This window comes from Chiloscyllium punctatum, chromosome 38 (genome assembly GCF_047496795.1).
Source record: "Chiloscyllium punctatum isolate Juve2018m chromosome 38, sChiPun1.3, whole genome shotgun sequence".
NCBI lineage: Eukaryota > Metazoa > Chordata > Chondrichthyes > Orectolobiformes > Hemiscylliidae > Chiloscyllium > Chiloscyllium punctatum.
Genome location: NC_092776.1, coordinates 46,957,453 through 46,977,873, shown reverse-complemented (window position 1 = coordinate 46,977,873; position 20,421 = coordinate 46,957,453). Strand labels below are relative to the sequence as shown.

General features: G+C 42.5%; 1 protein-coding gene across 1 annotated transcript in view; it reads left to right on the top strand.

Annotated features, from left to right (window-relative positions):
* Positions 1–5,321: 5,321 nt before the first annotated feature.
* The window catches only part of LOC140463593 (5-hydroxytryptamine receptor 7), a 54,834-nt gene continuing 39,734 nt past the window's right edge, over positions 5,322–20,421 (top strand). Inside the window, exon 1 of the mRNA XM_072557796.1 lies at positions 5,322–6,403. Within this exon, the coding sequence (XP_072413897.1) occupies positions 5,910–6,403 (494 nt within the window). The 5' untranslated portion in view covers positions 5,322–5,909. The remainder of the gene's footprint in view (positions 6,404–20,421) is intronic.

Sequence of the window (20,421 nt, the reverse complement as noted above, 5' to 3'; positions counted from 1 at the left end):
TTTATATTAACAGGGCAAATGATTCCCAGAAATTAAAATTTGCAGTAGCCTCATGATGAATTACTGTTGTTGAAGACATTGAGTGAAAATTGTTCCAGACTACACACCCGAGTACAATACACAGATGAGAGACTGTTAAATATCACAACAACTACATTGAAATTGGTGCCGACTCTCCTAAGGATATTATAAAACATCAATTTCAATAACAGCTTAAAATAACATTATTTCAATATTCAAGACAACTCTCCTCAGAAGTATTCAATTTTTTTCACCTTTATTCATTCAAATGAGGGTGTTGCTGGCTTGGCAACATTTATTACACATCCCTAATTGCCCAGAGGGTAGTTTAGAGTCAACCACATGGCTGTGGGCCTGGAGTCACATGTAGGCCTGACCAGGTAAGGATAGCAATTTCCTTCCCTCAAGGACATTAATGAACCAGATGGGCTTTTCCCAACAATTGGCAATAGATTCACAGTAGTCATTAGTCTGTTAATTCCAGATATTTGTTGAATTCAAATTCCATCAGCCATGGTGGGAGTTGAAACTGAGTCCCCAAGTCATTATTTGGGTCTCTGGTTTAACTGTCCACAATAATACCACTGGGCCATCACCTCCAACCAATTCCTGCACTGAACTTCCTTTTATTAAGCTGCATCTGTACAGGGCAGATGTTCTCTCAGAAAACATTAGCAGATGACAGGAATTGAATGGAACTGCTTATAATTATTTGAACATTGTACTGCTTCCTTTAGCCTTAACTCCAAGCCATATCATTATAGTCATGTGCAACATTGACATTCTTCTCAACCTTCGTGCTTATTTTGCATTAGCTAAAGAAGTTAGTAGAGACAATAAGAACACTACTTATTGCAATTTTTATATTGTGTGAGATCACAATAATCCTTCAAATTTTATTGGAATAAAGTGAATTCCGCTAGCGTAGCTGGTGATATGAAGCTGTGAAAAGCAGACTAATTAAGATTACAGGAGCTTTTCATTGGTTTCTGCACAGATGAATCAAAATCATTTGCTTAAACAGACCATAAGAAACTTTAAATGAATTACTTTAAATACAATCTTCTTAATTCAGGCTATAGATATCAGTTAGACACAGAAATATTCTTTACAATATTACTATATTGTCAAACTTCACAACTCACTACTTTGAAGAAATTTTTAAATCAAAAACTGTGTTGGGTATCATGCATGTCTGAAATGGGCAAACTCTGATCAGCATACTCAAAAGTATTCCAAACTGAGGATTTCAATACGGACAGTTTCTATTTGTTTGACTTAGAGTGTGCTCTTCCTTCCTAAAAGGACTCAAGTCAAATATCTAAGTCTAGAGAACATACAGACAGGACAACAAGTGCCAAAGCTCACGGATTCCCAAGTAAAACCACTTTGCTTATCAATGTTCATAACTGCGAGAGAATCCTACAGCTTATCAGATTATGGGCACCCCTACCCATACAGACACCCACTTGAAAGGTATTTTGTATCTGAGAAACAAGAATTTCAGTCCCAAGTGTCCAATGTTCAAGTCCCATTCTTAAGCCCAGCTAAAAGTAAATGATGTCGGTATCCCTGTGTATAGTCCAACAGGTTTATTTGAAATCACATGCTTTCAGAGCATTGCTCCTTTGTCTGGTGAAAGAGCAGCACTTTGAAAGCTTGTGATTTCAAATAAAACTGTTGGACTATAACCTGGTGCTGTGTGGCTTCTGACATTGTCCACCCCACCCCAACACCAGCACCTTCACATCATTGGTATTGCTGGTTATTTGACTACCAAATCTACCATACATTATTGAACTAGTTCTGTAATCCCATTACTAACCAGCTTATTATCGTGGAGACATCTGACTCTAAGCCATGCAATCAATTTCATTGCCAAACAAAATGTCTCTAGTCATTTAAGAATGAAGTTTGAAATACCTAAAACTGAAAACCTTTGGTCCCATATGGGAGCCTATAACATATAAATTATTTAATGATGTTTCAGAGGAACATTATAAGACAAACATTGATGAGGACTCGTGTAACATGATAATATAGCAAATATTAAGATGTAGGGTAGCGATGATGTCATGGAGGGTTTTGAAAACAACAATGAGAATTTTAAAACTGATGCATTGTTTGACCAGAAGCCAAAGAAATTAAACATAAATTCCTGAATGTGAGCTTATACACCACCCAATTGGGAGTACAATTCAATGTATTAAATTGGGTACATCATGTTGGAAACTTAACAACCGGTATGAAGATCAATAATGTTGATACGCCAAGAAATAACAGTACCCCAGTGAATCATAACTCTCTTTGTAAAATTTTATGACTTGACATGGCATATGCGTAATGTAGAAAACAGCCGAGCGATGAAAATGGGCAATCCGAACAATCAGTTAAATGGTGTTGAAGGAGATGAAAAGGCACAAGACAGAAGAGTATTTGTCAGGATAATTCTCTACATTGCGACAAAACTATATTGGTGATGAAATGCTGCAAATTATTCTGCACATGCGAAGTGATCTATACTGATGAGGGAGTCTTTTTTGCTTTCCTAATGATAAGAAGGCTGATTGAAAGCAGCAGTAAATTGAAAACATCAGCGAAGAGTGAGACAACACTCAAAAGGATAAATACATTTTTAGTTTTCATTGCCAGACCATTAAAGGTTAAGCCGTAGGGCACACAGACAAGCTTATTGCAGTCCCTTTGGGATTGCTATGTACAATTCTGGACATTGCACTGGGTAAACCTGACGCCAGAGGCAATACAGAGAACGATGATGAAATTTATACGTGGGGTTATAGACTTGTGAATTATGAAGAGACACCAGAGAAGCTTAGAAATTCCTACTTTGCAAAAAAAAATGCACTTTGGGAAAACCGATTAGTGGATTTAATGTTCTAATTGGTAAACTAAACTCTAAGAAAAATGTTGACATAAGTGCAAATAAAGAGGTTTTATTTATTTATTATCGTTCATGTTCTCATGATGTACCAAAACATTTTACAGTCATTAATTATTTTTGAAGTGTTTTTGCATTGCTGAGTAAACTAAGGTCCTACAAGCAGTAATGACAGTCAGTTAATCTATGCTTGGGTGGTACTGTTGATGGATAAATGTTGGACATGACTTCAGCAGAATTCCCATCCTCTTTTTTTTCAGAAAATGTCATAGGATCGTCTACATCTGCCTGAATAGGCAGATGGCTTGAGATTAACATCTCATCCAAACATTGGCAACTTAAACAATGCAGCACAATGAAGTCAAGATGGTGCTCAAGTAGAATTTGAATTCATGACCAACACTTTCTGCAAACATGGTCCAAGTCTATAAAGGGGAACCTGGAAATGGATGACTTATTGTCTGGTTACCAGCCAGACATACTTTGTCATTGGAGTAGTCTGATTTTACCAATCCTCCTTCCTAGATATTTTCTAAGCAACCAGTTCAGCGAGAAATTATTACACACCTCTGGAGCAAGTGGGATTCAGGTCTCCTGGCTCAGAGATAGGGACATTATATTTCTATGTTGAGTCTAAGGGTCTGATTATCAATGGTAGAAGTTAGAGTACTAGAGTGTCTTAACAAAAGAGGTACCTACTTTATATAACAAAGTATATTTTATTGCATGATAGGAACAGATACAGTTAGCATTCATTAGTTAGACATCATTACAATGATCAAGAGCCAGGTAGGTCTCATCTGTCTCCATCTAGCTCTCATGCAAGACTGATTGTGGCTCCACCCAGAGACTGTGTGACACTCAAATTGAATGGAGTGTACTACAACACAACATTAACTCCTTCAGAAACAATATCTCATACACTACATTGGTGGACAATGGAGGCTGGTTTGAAAGGCAGCTGCCTCCTTTTGTGAACGTTGTTTTGCAGGGCACCATACAGTCATAGAGTCATAGAGATGTACAGCATGGAAACAGACCCTTCGGTCTTCGGTCCAACCCGTCCATGCCAACCAGATATCCCAACCCAATCTAGTCCCACCTGCCAGCACCCGGCCCATATCCCTCCAAACCCTTCCTATTCATATACCCATCCAAATACCTCTTAAACGTTGCAATTGTACCAGCCTCCACCACATCCTCTGGCAGCTCATTCCATACACGTACCATCCTCTGCATGAAAAAGTTGCCCCTTAGGTCTCTTTTATATCTTTCCCCTCTCACCCTAAACCTATGCCCTCTAGTTCTGGACTCCCCGAACTCAGGGAAAAGACTTTGCCTATTTATCCTATCCATGCCCTTCATAATTTTGTAAGCCTCTATAAGGTCACCCCTCAGCCTCTGATGCTCTGGGGAAAACAGCCCCAGCCTGTTCAGCCTCTCCCTGTAGCTCAAATCCTCCAAGTCTGGTAACATCCTTGTAAACCTTTTCTGAACCTTTTCAAGTTTCACAACATCTTTCCGATAGGAAGGAGATCAGAATTGCACGCAATATTCCAACAGTGGCCTAACCAATGTCCTGCACAGCCGCAACATGACCTCCCAACTCCTGTACTCAATACTCTGACCAATGAAGGAAAACATACCAAATGCCTTCTTCACTATCCTATCTACCTGTGACTCCACTTTCAAGGAGGTATGAACCTGCACTCTCAGGCCTCTTTGTTCAGAAACACTCCCTAGGACCTGACCATTTAGTGTATAAGTCCTGCTAGCAAACTCAGCCATGATTGAGGGATAATCCTCTTGTCTCAGAGTCAGTATTGACCAAGTCTGGGCTGACGCTCTGCTGCAGGACCGGAGTGCGGCACTATTGTAAGAAGCACCTTTTGGGTGAAAAGTGACAATGGCGCCGGAATTCTCTTCTGACGGGTTTAAGGTCGCTACAACAGACCAAATTGTGGGATCTTGCCGTGCTCAGATTGGTTGGTGTGCTTCCTCCAACACAACAATGACTTCAATGGCACACTGGGACCTCTCGAGGTCATGGAAGCCACTGAGGTTTCTTCCTCTACTTTCCACCCGACCGAGTGAGCATAAGGAAGTTTTCTGCTCTTCGGCAAAGAGATAAGGCAAACCCAGAATGAAATGGCTACATCGAATAAATCAACGCAAATGGAATTAACCTTCAAAAACGAGGCATTAAATAAGGCTGAAAATGTTCGGTCTGATCTGTGTGTTGCCAGTGTGTCTCTTGAGGACAGTCCTGAGTCCAAATATGGCAAGGGGCGGCAATGGGGGAACGCAGCCTGTGTCCCAGGAGCTAGCGGAATCAATCAGCTGCTGATTAACCTGCAGAGACACCACCGAATGACAGCTCGATCATTGCTCACCCCCTTGTTTCCTGCCACGTCAGGGCTGCTGCTACTGTATGTGTGTTCACACTCGCGTATAAAAAGCCCCTGAAAGTGTGAGAGCGAGCTGAGATCTCCAACTGGCTCCAGGCAAGGAAGAAAGTTCCGGGGGTGATTTCAGGACTGCCGGTGGGCTGGAGACAGAGACAGCAGGGCGGCTGGCAAGATGGGCTGTGTGTGTTTTGGATGGACTGGGAGCGGAGGCGATCCCCTGGTGACCTCACCCGGGGAGAGTTAAAGCGGCGAGTTTGGGATCTGACTGTGCTTGGCCCGTTGCTGTGTCTGTTGCTTCGCTCCGGGAGGAGAATATGTTGATGCATGTAGGAGTGTGCTGCCTAAGGTTGCAGCCTGGCTTCTTCGCTCAACGGCCCGCTAACCCTCTGCACCTTTGGAGAGAATTTGCAGCGACCCGGGCAGCTGGGAGGCTCGACCTCTTGGATAGCCCCAGCTAGAGGGGCCGAAAGCTCTCGGACGGCCGGCCGGGACCTCTCCAGCAGCGAGGGAAGGGAGAGGCGGAGAGGGACAGTGTTGGTTTCAGTCAGAGCTGGGAGAGCGCAGCCCCGATACTGTGGGTAATGATGGAGATGAACGACAGTGTGTTGAGTAATCTCCGGCGCCCAGGCACCCTCGCCAAGCCTATGATGAGAAGCAGCTCTCCGGACCCCCAGGTTAGCCCGTGTCCCAGCCCGGCTGCCCCCTCCAGCTCTCCCCAGGCTAACAGCACTACCGACTGCGGCCAGCAGATCCTGCAGCCGTACGGAGACACTGAGAAGGTGATCATTGGGGCCATTCTGTCCATCATCACCCTGCTGACCGTGTCCGGCAACTGCCTGGTCATGATCTCCGTCTGCTTCGTGAAGAAGCTCCGGCAGCCTTCCAACTACCTGATCGTCTCGCTGGCCCTGGCCGACCTCTCGGTGGCGGTGGCCGTGATGCCGTTTGTCATCGTCACCGATTTGATCGGCGGCCAGTGGATCTTCGGGCAGCTCTTCTGCAATGTCTTCATCGCCATGGACGTGATGTGCTGCACCGCTTCCATCATGACCCTGTGTGTGATCAGCATCGACAGGTGAGCTCACCCACAGGCCCGCACCTACCTGCCTCCCCCTCACTCCCTCACTCCCCTCACTACTCCCCTCACTCCCCTCACTACTCCCCTCACTACCCTCACTACTCCCCTCACTACCCTCATTACTCCCCTCACCACCCTCACTATTCCCCTCAATCCCCACATTCCCTCACTTATCCCCTCAACCCCCACACACCCTCATTACTCCCCTCAACCTCCTCACTCCCTCACCACCCCCACTACTCCCCTCAATCCCCTCACCACCCTCACTACTCCCCTCACCACCCTCATTACCCTCACTACTCCCCTCAACTCCCTCACTATTCCCCATCCCTCACTCCCCTCACCACCCTCATTACCCTCACTACTCCCCTCAACTCCCTCACTATTCCCCATCCCTCACTCCCTCACTCCCCTCACTACTCCCCTCAACTACCTCACTCCCCCACTACTCCCCTCAATCCCCTCACCACCCTCACTACTCCCTTCACCACCCTCACTACTCCCTTCACCACCCTCACTACCCTCACTACTCCCCTCAACCCCCACACTCCCTCACTTATCCCCTCAACCCTACACACCCTCATTACTCCCCTCAACCTCCTCACTCCCTCACCACTCTCACTACTCCCCTCAACCCCCATGCTCCCTTATTACTCCCCTCAACCTCCTCTCCCTCACCACCCTCACCAGTCCCCTCAACCCCACATTACCATCACTACCCTCACTCCTTCCCATCCCTCTCCTCCCTCACTTCCCGCCCTCACCTCCTGATTACCCTGACTCTTCCCCAATCCTTTCCCTTCCTCACTACTCTCCCTCACTACTCTCACTCCTCCCCAACCCTCCCCTGCCTCCACTACCGTCCCTTCTCCCTCCCCCTCCCTCACCTCCTTCACTGCCCTCCCTCATCTGTCCCATCCTCACTGCTGTCCCTCACTCATTACCCTCCACACCTCCCCATCTCTCTCCTCTCTCACTAGCCTGTCTCCCTCCTCCTCTCCCTATCCCTGTCCTCCCTGTAATGAGGACGCCTTCATGGGCATGAAGGAGAGGCAATAACTGGAGGAGTTGTCTAGTACCAGACAGAACCCTGTCCGCTCGATAACCGAATGGGTTCAATGATCAAGAACTGGTTGAAATATCAATATCAGAGAGAGAGAGAGATGTACGCTGTGCCCAATTATCTTTGCCTCAGCTCCTCTGAGCTGTAGTGTTGTACTCAGGTAATTTGAGGTGAGTCTGATGTAAAACTCACTGCTGGTCTCAGTGCGCTCGCTCCCTCCCGCTGGGGGTGGGGGATAAGAGAAATAACTGGATTCTGTTAATATTCTGCTCAGCTAAACGTTTCGCTTCAAGTTCTCACGTAAGTGTCTGGGGACGATACAGCTATGTGAAGGTATCCTTTTGGGTTGGTCTATGGGAACTGGCAGCCCTGCTGTGAATTTTCCTCAGCGCCAGAGCGACCACACACTGTCGCTGGGTTTGCCTGTTGGTAATAATACAGGACTAGCTTTCTATCGAGCAGCCAGCATCTTCGCCTGTGAGTGAATGAGTCAGGGGCGCGTACTGTTTTGTTTTAATTTGGAGGTATGCGGACCGGCTGCAGAGGAAGCGGTCAGGTTTTGTTTTTCCCTCAGCTTCACACTTGTGCACAGCTCACTGAGAACCTGGTTACAAACTCTGGATTCGCAACAGGTCAGACAGAAACAGCTAACTTTTCAGGTCGGCGGCCACTTGAACATTTCTGTCGCAATGTGAACATCGGGCTGAATTCTTAATGGAGCAAGTCAATCTGAAGAAATGAAACCCTTAAATAAAGAGTAAGAGCAGTCTTTTCCAGCCCCCTCCGGCCATTATACTGATGGTTATACCTGGTCCTTTCAACTAATGGTGCGTGTGAATTCAGATAAAGGCTCTTAATTGAAAAAAAAATCTTATTGCAAAGTTTCTTTTTTAATGCTTCTGAAAGGCCGAGCAACAAAAATATCAGTTTTGGATCCGACATCATTGGCATTCTATGTATCTTAATGCAGTGCAGGAAATCTTCCTGTAAGGAAAGGATACTGATGACAGCTCCTTCAAGGCAAAACAAGTCTGATTGTGCAGTATTACATGGGCAGCTTTGTACTTTTTCTCCTTTGCAATCTACAAAGGCAAAGATGGGCAATTTTAATTAATAGCCATCTATCTATGGTTTTGCTGTAATTTGTATCCGTGTCCTTGTCATATACTCCACAGTTCCTTACATTCCAGGGTCAATGTATAGAAAAATCATTCTTTGTCCCCTGGGTAAAAACAATGACTGCAGATGCTGGAAACCAGATTCTGGATTAGTGGTGCTGGAAGAGCACAGCAGTTCAGGCAGCATCCAAAGAGCAGCGAAATCGACGTTTCGGGCAAAAGCGCTTCATCAGGAATAAAGGCAGTAAGCCTGAAGCGTGGAGAGATAAGCTAGAGGAGCTCCTCTAGCTTATCTCTCCACGCTTCAGGCTCACTGCCTTTATTCCTGATGAAGGGCTTTTGCCCGAAACGTCGATTTCGAAGCTACTTGGATGCTGCCTGAACTGCTGTGCTCTTCCAGCACCACTAATCCAGATTGTTTATCCCCTGCCAAGCAGGAACAGAGAATATGCCACTTTAAAGGTCATTCTGCATCGCTTGAGACTGTTATCTCCTCTTCAGAGTTTATACTTTCTAACTAGTCATGGGATGTTGGCATCACTGATCAGACCAGCATTTATTGTCCATCTCCAATTAGCCTAGAAAAAGTCAAATTGAGCTGTATTCTTAAACTGGTACAATCCTTGAGGTGTAGGATAGAAGGGAATTCTAAGATCTTGACCAAGTGACAGCAAAGGAACAGTGATATGTTTCCAAGTTAGGATGGTGTCTGGCTTGAAGGGGAAGCTGCTGGTGGTGGTGTTCCCATGTATCTTCTGCCCTTGTCCTTTGAGATGGTAAAGGTTAGGCATTTGGAAGGTAAAATTGATAGACCTGGGTGGGTTCCTCCAGTGCATCTTACAGATGGTACCCATTGCTGTCACTGTGTGTCAACTGAAGTCGGGGTGAATATTTAGCATGTTGGATGAGCTGCTAATCAAGTGGGCTGTTAAGTGGTCTTGGATGCTGTTAAGCTTATTGAGTGTTGTTGGAGCTGCACTCATCTAAGCAACTGGAGGGTATGCCATCACACTCCTGACTTGTGCATTGTAGATGGTGGACAGATACTGGGGAGTTAGAAGGTCAGTTACTCACCACAAAATTCATAGCTTTCATAGCAACAGTGTTTAGATGGCTAGTCCAATTTTTACTTCTGGTCAGTTATGCCCTAAGATATTGTTGGTGGGGGGATTCAGCAATTAGCTTGACATTTAATATCAATGATGATTAGCTTCTCTCTTCTTGAAGATGGTCATTAGTTGACACTTACACGGCATGTATACTGCTTGCCACTTACCAGTCCTTGCCTGCTATCTGTCCTCTGTTTACCTCTACACTACATTATACTATCTTCACTGTGTGGCAGGCTGTTTAGCTGCAGTTTACATAATAATACTCAGCTACTGAGCACAAGGGCCAAATGTCATGAATTTGAAACAGTGTTTGAAGAGAATGATTCAAGAAAACGACTGCAGAGATTCAAGAAGAACCTATAATTGGATGAATGAAACGCTGAAGAATCTATTTAATAATAATGGTGCCTACAAATATAGCACACATGTATAAATGAAAAAAAACCACCTTACATGTTAATATACTCAGTGGCAATATAGTTCTGATTCAGGATAAGGTGTGGTTTTGAGGAGAACCTACAGTGGTGGTTTCCCTATGCATCTGCTGTCTTTGTCCTTTTTGGTGAAAGAGGGAATTCAGAAAGTGCTGTTGAAGGGAGGTTGATAAGCTGCTGCAGTGCATCTTGTAGATGGTACAAGTTGTGCCACTGTGCACTGGTGGTGGAAGGAGTGACTGTTTAAGGTGGTAGATGATGTGCCAATCAAGCAAACTGCTTTGTCCTGGATGGCATCAGGCTTGTTGAGAAGTTTTGGATCTGCACTCATTCAGGCAAGTGTGAAGTATTCCTTCACACTCCTGACTTGTCCCTTATAGGTTTCTGCCTTTGTAGTCCATCCTTTGGTTTATTTTTCTGTGTTTAAAGATGGCGCCGGAACTATAAAACACTTTTCACTGTGTTTTGTAACAAGATACACGAGACAATAAACAAATCAAATCAAGTTATAGATAGGCACAGGGGAGACAAGTGGAAAGTTACTTTTTGCAGAATTCCTAGCATCTAACTTATCTTGAATCTACAGTATTTTTATGGCTCTTCCATTCAAGTTTCTAGTTAATGGTAACTCCAAGGGTGTTGATACTGGGAATTCTACAAAGATCATGAGTTTGAACACTGTACCAACAAATGTCAAAGGGAGATGATTAGAATCTCTCATATTGGAGATATCCATCACTTTTGTGAATATTCCTTCCCATTTATCAGCCTAAGCCTGGATTTTGTCCCAATCTTGCTGCATCTAGACATGTATTGCTCCAATATCTGAGAAGTCATGAATAGCATTGAACACTAGACAATCATCAATGAAAATTGCAAGTTGCTTAAGCTGTTTGGCACGCAAGCATTTCTCAGCCTATTCAGTATTCCAGGCATTGTGTAATGGAGACCTCAACTGGGGTTTTGCTGATATGAAACTCCTTTCAAGATAAAAAGCAAACCACCCCTATTAAATAGAAGCAATAAGACAAATATACACTAAAACAATATTAAATAGCAATATCTATTTAAATAGGACGGTTAAACCTTTACTCTTTAACACCTGTGTAAGGATCTAAAAAGTCTGTCTATAGTGTATTTGAATCATTCTTATGACTTACACATAATAGGCATTTAGTAAGTAATCAGACGACCTTACAAACACATACTAGCAAGGTATTTGCGAAGAATTAGAGGATCATCAGCATCCTTGAGACTACAATCTAGGAAGGTACAAAGTGAGATTTTGGAACTGGTTTGGAATGATGTTCCAGCATTGTAGAAGCTAAGGTATCAGAGACTTTCCTACATTCTTATAATATTGGGTGGTGTTTCAGAGAATGAGCATCATCTTTGTTATAATATTAAAACAAGGTGCCGTGTACCTCCAGATAGACTTGGAACCATTGAAAGCTATTAATACGTTGAGGGAATTGTTGTAGGGTAGGAGAAAATGTGGATAGAAACTTTATTTTTAAAGGCAATGATAATAGTCTTCAAAAAGTGTGATGTGCTCCTTAGGATTTGAGGGAGTGACATTAGTTTCTCTGGAATTATTTAGGACTTCCAAAAATCTTGGGGAATTGGGGTGGGTCTGTAATGGACTAGTCTTGGAGACATGTGGTTGAATCCCAGTTTGAAATGGTGAAATATGAATTTAATAAGTATTTAGAATTATAAGTTAGTCCAATAAAAACTGTACATAAACCCCTATCTGGTTCACTAATTCCTTTCGTGAAGAAAATATGCCATCCTTACCTGATCTGGCCTACATGTGACTCCAGATGCGCAGCAATGTGATTCACTGTTAACTACCCTTTGAAATGGCCAAATAGCCAATCTATTCGGGGGAACTAGAGATGAGTAGCAACAAAAAGAATCCTTTCTTGTCAGCACATTAATTATTGGAGCATATACATTCTCAAATGTAAGCATTTAATGCAGTTAGGTATCCTTATAAATCTGTGCACAATCTTCTGCAGAATAAATTAGCAAATTTGAGAATCATTTATAATCTTATTTTATGACAACAATGCATGAATTCAGTACTTCAACAACATAATAATAAAATTAACAAATTAAACCTTTAAATTTTGAGCAGCATTTTTAAATTAATCCATATTTTTGAAAGTTGTCATAAGTCAGAGGAAGTCAAGTAAGTTATAGAATAACAATGAAGATCCCATATTGTATATTTAAGAATCTATGAACATAATTTCTGGAATGACTATGCTATAATGTCTAATAAACATCTCCACAATGAATATAGAAATGATCATTGCCAACTCACATCACTTGTTTGCTTACATTTAATTTCCTTGTTTTTCTTGACTGTATTTATATTCAGCAGTACAGTCTGGTGTGTCAACAGAAGGTCAATGTAAAATTTCTATTTCTTAACAGCCAGTAACCAGACTTAAGTTAATACTAGAGATTTATATCAGTTTGTTTATTTTTTCGATGATGTTGACTTGAATTAATTTGTCATCATGAATTATTATGCATGCTCCATAAAACATAGCAAACTGTCTCAATTGCAATTAATAACCTCATGCCCCAGCATATCACTCACTCTATCACGCCCAAGCTAAGGGATCAATTCCAGTTTTAATGAACAGTGCTGGAGGGCATGCTAGGAGCCACACCAAGCATATCTGAAAATGTAGTCCAGCCTAATGAATCTTCAACACAGGACTACTTGTGTGCCAAACAGCTGAAACAACTTGCAATATTCATTGATGATTGTCTAGTGTTCAATGCTATTCACAACTTCTCAGATATTTGAGCAATATGTGTCCAAATGCAGCAAGACAAAATCTAGTCTGAGGCTGATAAATGGGAAGGAATATTGCCCAAGTGTCAGGTGATGGACATCTCCTACATGAAAGATTCTAATCATCTCCCTTTGACATACAATGATATTCAACCTCATTATTTTCGCAGAGTTCCCAGTTTCAACACCCTGAGAGTACCAGCAACTAGAAACTTGACTGAATGAGTCAAAAGTAGGTTGAATGTTAGGAATTCTGCAACAAATAACTCTCCTCCTGTTTCTGTCGTGCCTGTCTATTAGGTATAGGTCAGAAGTGAGAAGGAATACCTCACACTTGCCTGACTGAATGTAGATCTAAAAATGGTCAAGAAACCTGATACCCTCCAGGACAAAGCAGTTTGCTTGATTGGCACATCATCTACCACCTTAAATATTCACCCCTTCAACCACCAATGCACAATGGCACAGTTTGTACCATCTACAAGATATGCTGCAACAACTTATCAACCTTGCTTCAACAGCATTTTCTAAACTCACATTCTCGATCACCAAAAAGGACAAAGGCAGCAGATACATAGGGAAACCACCACCTGTAAATTCTCCTCAAAGCCACACACCATCCTGAATTGGAACTATATTGCCATTCCTTCACTGTCACTGATTCAAGAGCTTCCAACTCCTTAACAGCACCATGAGTGCACTTACACCACATGGACTGCAGGGGTTCAAGAAGCTCAGTGAGGAATGGGCAAGAAATGCTGATTTAGCCAGTGATAGCTGTGAAAGAGTAAAGAAAAAGTTCCCTAAAGAGTAAAACAGAAGTTACTTAATGAATAATATTAAGTTATAAAGCTCCAGAGTAATGGATTTTTCGTGAATGTTTACTTCATTTCTGTGACATTTTCTGTTTGATTTATTGTGATTCTTTTTCAATGTAACACTCAGACAAACATTATTCTCCTATTTAGTAATGATAGAGAAAAGTGATAAGTTCAGATTGAAAAACATTTCTCTAGGAATGATGCAAACTTCAATTAATTTGAAAAATACATTACTGGTAGCTGAAAACCTGGCATCCATGAGTTGCTATGGGCCATCAGCAGCAGCAGGATCATATTCAAGTCCCTCTTCAAACCAACCACCATCCTGACTTGGAATTCTAAAACTGTTCCTTCATTATCACTGGATCAAAGTTCAGGAACTCCCATCTAGATGACATTGTGCATCTAACTGCACCAAACAAACTGCAGCAGTTCAGAAAAACATCTCACCAACATCTTCTCAAGGGCAGCTAGGGATGGGCAATAAATTTTCCCCAAGCCAGCAATGCCCACTTCTTATAAATGAATAAAAAAAAAACTTACAACCTGTAACCTTGACATCCAGCATATTCAGCACTCTTCCAGCATTGTTAAACTGGGGTACCAACCCTGGTTCAGTGAGAAGTGTAAGGCAGCCATGCCAATAGTAGCATCAAGCACACCAAAAATGAGGTACCCACCTGCTGGAGCTACAAAATAGAACGACTTGCATGTTGAACATCAGAAGCTGATGGGCAGTGGTTCACACTGCTACCTCACAGCGCCAGGGTGCTGAGTTCGCTTCCACCCTCAGGCGACTGTATATGTGTAGAGTTTGCAGGTTCTCCCTGGGTGATCTGGTTACCTCCCACAATCCAAAAATGTGCAGGTTAGATTGATTGACGATGTTAAATTGTCCATAGTGTCAAGGTTCGTGCAGGCTAGGTGGGTTAGCCATGGGAAATATGGGGTCACAGGGATAAAGTAGTGGGGTGGGCCTGGACGGCATACTCTTCAGAGGGTTGGTATGGGCTTGATGGGCAAAATGGCCTGCTTCCACACTGTAGGGATTCTATGAGATTATAGATAAAGCTAAGCCACTCCACAAACAATGGGCCAGATCAAAGCTCTGCAGTCCTTCCATCTCCATGTGTGAATGATGGTGGGTAATTCAACAACTGCCTGGAAGCCACAGGTAACTTCGTCTTTGGGGAACTAGCACATTCAGTGCAAAAGTCAAGGCCAGAAGTACTGAATGAAAGTCCTCCTGAAGTCCAAACAAGGAAAAATTCCAATCTTCAGCTAATTCAAATTACTCTGCATGATATCAGGAAATGCCTGCAGGCAGGAGTACTGTATAGCCTATGGCTGCTGACAACATCACAGCTATAGCATTCATGACTTGTGCTCCAGAAGCAGCACCCATGTAGCCAAGCTGTTCCAGTATAGCTACAAGACATGGATTATTGGACTCTGCCATGTGTGTTCTGTCCACAAAAGAAATGGCAAAAAAAATCAGTGTAATACTAAGCTTTATCTTGTGCTGAAACCAAAACTGCACTTTCACATTGTGATATTGAACTGGTGTATCTTGAGCTGTGGGTCCTTGCACATGTATTTTCTGAGGTTGTTTGCTCCTTATTGTTAAGTAAGGTTCTTTAACTCCTTATATACTGAAACTCTCCTTTATTTACATCTGCAAACGGTAGTTTGTAAAATACAGTTCTCTTGTATATTGAAAGACCTGTCTCTAAGTAAGGCTATTTAACTCCTTATGTACTGAAACACTCACATTTCATTTGCAAGTGGAGGTTGTAAAACACAATTCTCTCGTGTAGTGTCAAAGACCAGACTCCTCATGTGTTCATTCCTGACTGGTGCCTTCTCTCCTACTAATGTTGGAGTCGTGTCAATAATTACATCATAATGATTTATATGAATCTCATTATAACACATACTGCCCCATGAGTCACTCTCAATCAGAAATAATCAAAGGTGTCACCAGGCATATTGTACTCAACAAGAACCTGTTCACTGATACTCAGTTTGGGTTCAGCCAAGGCCACACAACACCAAAACTCTTCCCAGCCTTGGTCAAATCACAAATTATGTTTGATTATGCCTCCTAACTCATTGACTTAGAATCATTCTGAACCTAACTAAAGATTCAAACAGAGATATATCCACAAATATTCTTAAATAAATGTAGTTCTCACTGCTAACCTTTGACATTCTAAATAATCTCAGTGCTGTTACACAATGTGTGTGTGTATGAAAAACAGGCTAATGAACAACAGCCGAAGCAGATGTTGGCTTACTTTGTTTGGTTGATTGACATTTGAGCCTTTATGAGATCTAAGGATTTTGTAGAGTTGACTTCCCTTTCAAGAATCCAACAACAATTCCTGTGAGCAAAGCTTGCTGATACAAACCAGAAACAGCAGTGTTTCTTCATTTTAAGAATTGACAATCACAGCATAAATAGCAATTGATTTTGGTGATTTGCAATGTCTCGTGCTAGCCTGCACTGCCAAACACTATACTTAGTGATGAATAATTGCAACAATATTATGGACTAAAAGACCAGGCATTTATAGATTAAATTTATTTGCAATTAAATAGTAATATGAAGCACAAGAATGAGCAAATATATGTAATAAACTTCCTGAAAGCATTTATAATGCATCAACTACCTTTAGTAAATATGATTCATACAATTGATAAGAGTCTCTGTAGATTTGATAAAATTCCACTGCCTGGCACAGTCAATTCAATTTGCTTAGTTTCCTAATGGAGCCTTTTGCATTGGAATATTGTGGTTTGTTCAGGGAAGTCAAAATAAGATCAAAATATTATGGATCATGGATATCTGAAATAAAAACAAGAAATGCTGGAAATATTCAGAAGCTTTGGCAACATCTGTGGCGAGAAAAGCAAAGTTCAGTTCAAGGACCTTTCACCGTAACTGGAAAAATATAGAGATGGTATAGTTGAAAGCAAGTATAGATGCAGGGAAAGGGGGGAAGGGAAGGGGGAAAGAGTTAAGATCAAAACTGATAAACTGGAGAACAAAATAGATGAATGACAAAAGAGTTGATAAGTAACAAAGAGGTTCTGGGACAAGTAAGGAAACAAAGGGTGGGTCCAGAAGCGTTCTAAGAATCATTCCCAACAGCTGCCAGCCAAAAAACCAAAAAAAAATACGAAAAACAGAAAAGGTGAAAATCTGAAATTGTTGACCTCAATGTATGTTGAAGACTGTAAATGCTTAGTCAAAAGATGGGGTTCTGTTTCTCAAGTATATATTGAGCTTCATTGGAATGATATAAGATGTCAAAGATAGAAAGGTTCAGTCCAAAGATGTGCACGTTAGATGGATTGGCCATGCTAAATTGCCCATAGTATCCATTGATGTGTAGGATAGGTGAGCTATCCATGGGCAATACAGGGTTACAGGGATAGAGTAGGAGGATGGGTTTGGCTGGGATGGTCTTCGAAAGGTCAGTGTGGGCTCAATGGTCCAAATGGTCTGCTTCCACACTGCAGGGATTCTATGATTCGATGATTCAGGTCAGAGTGGGTGTGGAGAATTAAAATGACGGGAAATAAGCCTCTCAGTAAATGAGATGACAGAAGTACATTTGGCCTGTTTTAAACTCTAGCCTTTATCCAGCAAAGCACAGGAAGGAAATAACTACTTTAATCTTTTAAGTAAACAGCTCTAGTAATTTAAACTTCATTACACTCGTAAAACAGTCTATGGGTTACAAATCCAAACTACACAAAATCAGCAACTGCACAAAGGATCACGCTGTAATTACAGAAAGAATAATTATCAGTCAAGAATAAAATACTCCAGATGTTGTAAGTCTACGGTAAGAAGACAAAATGATGTAGAGTCTCCAGGTCAGTCAGCATCTGTTGAATGTAATCAAGTTAACATTTTAGGTTGATGACCTTTTGTGAGAATGGGAATATGTTAGAGATGAACAGTTTTTGAGCAATTACAGAGCCAGACTGGAGGACACAGGGAAAAAAAACACAGCAGAAAAATAAAGGAGAAAGGATGTATGTAGATTCAGACAAAGCAAAGAAGGTTTCTAAATCTCAGCAAAGTGAAGGAAGAAGAAGAAGCAGAGCATCTGCCAGAATGTACAGATAAGGGTTTACTAACTCATTCACCACTGGATTAGTGGTGCTGGAAGAGCACAGCAGTTCAGGCAGCATCCAACGAGCAGCGAAATCAACGTTTCGGGCAAAAGCCCTTCATCAGGAATAAAGGCAGTGAGCCTGTAGCGTGGAGAGATAAGCTAGAGGAGGGTGGGGGTGGGGAGAGAGTAGCATAGAGTACAATGGGTGAGTGGGGGAGGGGATGAAGGTGATAGGTCAAGGAGGAGAGGGTGGAGTGGATAGGTGGAAAAGAAGATAGGCAGGTCGGACAAGTCAAGGACATTCACCAGCCCACACTTCCCCCACTCACAGTGATCCTGCGGCTTCCATTCACCATCACTTGGTGTCTGACAGAAAATGGAAGTGGTGGTTAAAATCAAAAGCTGTTGATCTCAGTATGAAGAACAGAAGGCTGTGTTTTGTTTTAATGCAAAAATATTTACATGTTCCACATTTTTAAAAGTAACACAGAATGCATGGATAGCTGATCAATGTCCAGCATTCACACTATACTAATTGATAAGTACTTGCCCATAAAATAATTGAATCCTTTACATGGTAATGAGGAGCAATTTACCTTTGGTGTTGGTGGCTAAAAGTTGATGGGCCCGATCTATTGAGCATGGGAGTTGAGATTCACAATGTGGGCAATAAGCAAACATTTTGGAGCTGAATGATTGTAGGTTTGATCTCTGCATCTCTCACCTTGCTGTTCATGCCCAGGATTGCTGATGGTCCCTGGTCTTAACAAGGTGGCCTGACAGCATTGTTTATGGACCATATGGCACAGTCAGGTCACTGTTCCTAAGGCTTGCTATGTGTGGAAAGGGAAGCTGCACAGAAAGTTTTTTGCAATGAAAATTATTGCCAAGTGAATACCAAGCTAGTGAGGGAGAAGGATCCATAGTCCATAGGGATGGAGGACAGGGGAAGGGATGCCATGGATCCATATTGGGGTTTGATTTGAGGAAGGGAGAATGTGAAGAGATGCTCAAGACCACCCTTAGGAGAGACTGGAAATAGGTAGCAAGGAACGTCAACTCACAGAGCCTGGATTTGAGGACCTGGCTGCAGGACAACAGGAAGTGTGATCAACTCATGCAAGTAGTCAACTTCAGTGGACACATGTAGATACGCATGACATTTATCTGCTGGAACACCAGTCTGTCATAGTGCTTAGTGCATCACACCCTCAACTCTCAGTCAGCAGCACGTCATGGCACTCATTATTCATGCTTTACATCCACATATCACAGCCCATCCTTTCACAGCAAACCATCTTGCCAGCCTCCTAGCCAACTCTCCTTGTCTCCAGGTACCTCCAACTATCAGCTATGGCATGCACATCACCCAAACACAACCATTGACTTTCTGCCCTGTCGATTGCAGGGGAAGATGGCACACAATAGAAAGGACCAGAGCAGAACCAATGAGAAACAAGAAAAATTATATCTCCTGGGTCCTACAGAGGAGATGTTTCTCTACATCTTGGGCCAGCAGTGAGAGAACAGTGGAGAACATTGAGGATAACAATTTATTACTGCCTTATATCTCTTCTCATCACTACATCATCTACATCCTGCTGGTGATAATAATAGAATCCTTACAGTGTGGAAGCAGGCCATTCAGCCCATCAAGTCCGCACTGACCCTCTGAAGAGCATTCCGCCCTGACCCACCCTATTCCTGTGCTTCACAAGGCTAATCCACCCAACCTGCACATCCCTGGGCACAATGGACAATTTAGCATAGTCAATTTGGTGAGCAAGCTGCTGACAGTATGATTATTGATCGCTTGTTCTCTATCCATGTCCTGCACACCAGACTTCTCCAGCTGAGTTCCTGCTTTTGGATACCAAAGAACCATTATGTGTCCAGTGATAAGAAGCCTAGGAGGAGGAAATAGGGTAGCAGTATGAAACTGATAAACAGGCCGCATCTCTTGAACTGCCATTCACAGCCACCAGCTCAGATATTGGCGCTATATATGCCTTGGAGGCTGGTATAAAATTGGCATCAACATACGATGAAATGTCTAGGACATTGCATGTCCCAGGTCAGGGCCAAGGAATGGTTCATTTGCCAGTTCGCTCAAGGGCAAGGTGGGAGATGGGCACTGGTGCAGAGGCTACATAGGAAATGCTGATGAGGATAGAAGCCAAGGGGCTGGCTGCACTGAGAGCCAAGGAGTGTGGAAGAATTCTGCTCCCACTTGGTCAGGATTCACACAGACCTTGTCTTTTTCACAGACTCCAGTCAGAGGCTCTGAGAGGCTTTGAGAACTGTAGTAGCCTTTGTAGAAACAATACTTTCTGGTAGCTGTTCCCACCCACCACTTTCAAACTCAAGAAGCCTGTGGCAAATTCGGGAACTCTTCAAAAATACTGCAGAATATTTGAAAAATTGAACTTCCCTCCAATCAAGACAGCTGGCTCTTTAAATAAAGATGCTGCTGCATCCAGGATACAGCTTGGGCTTGTTTTATCTTGAGTATCTAACACAGACAC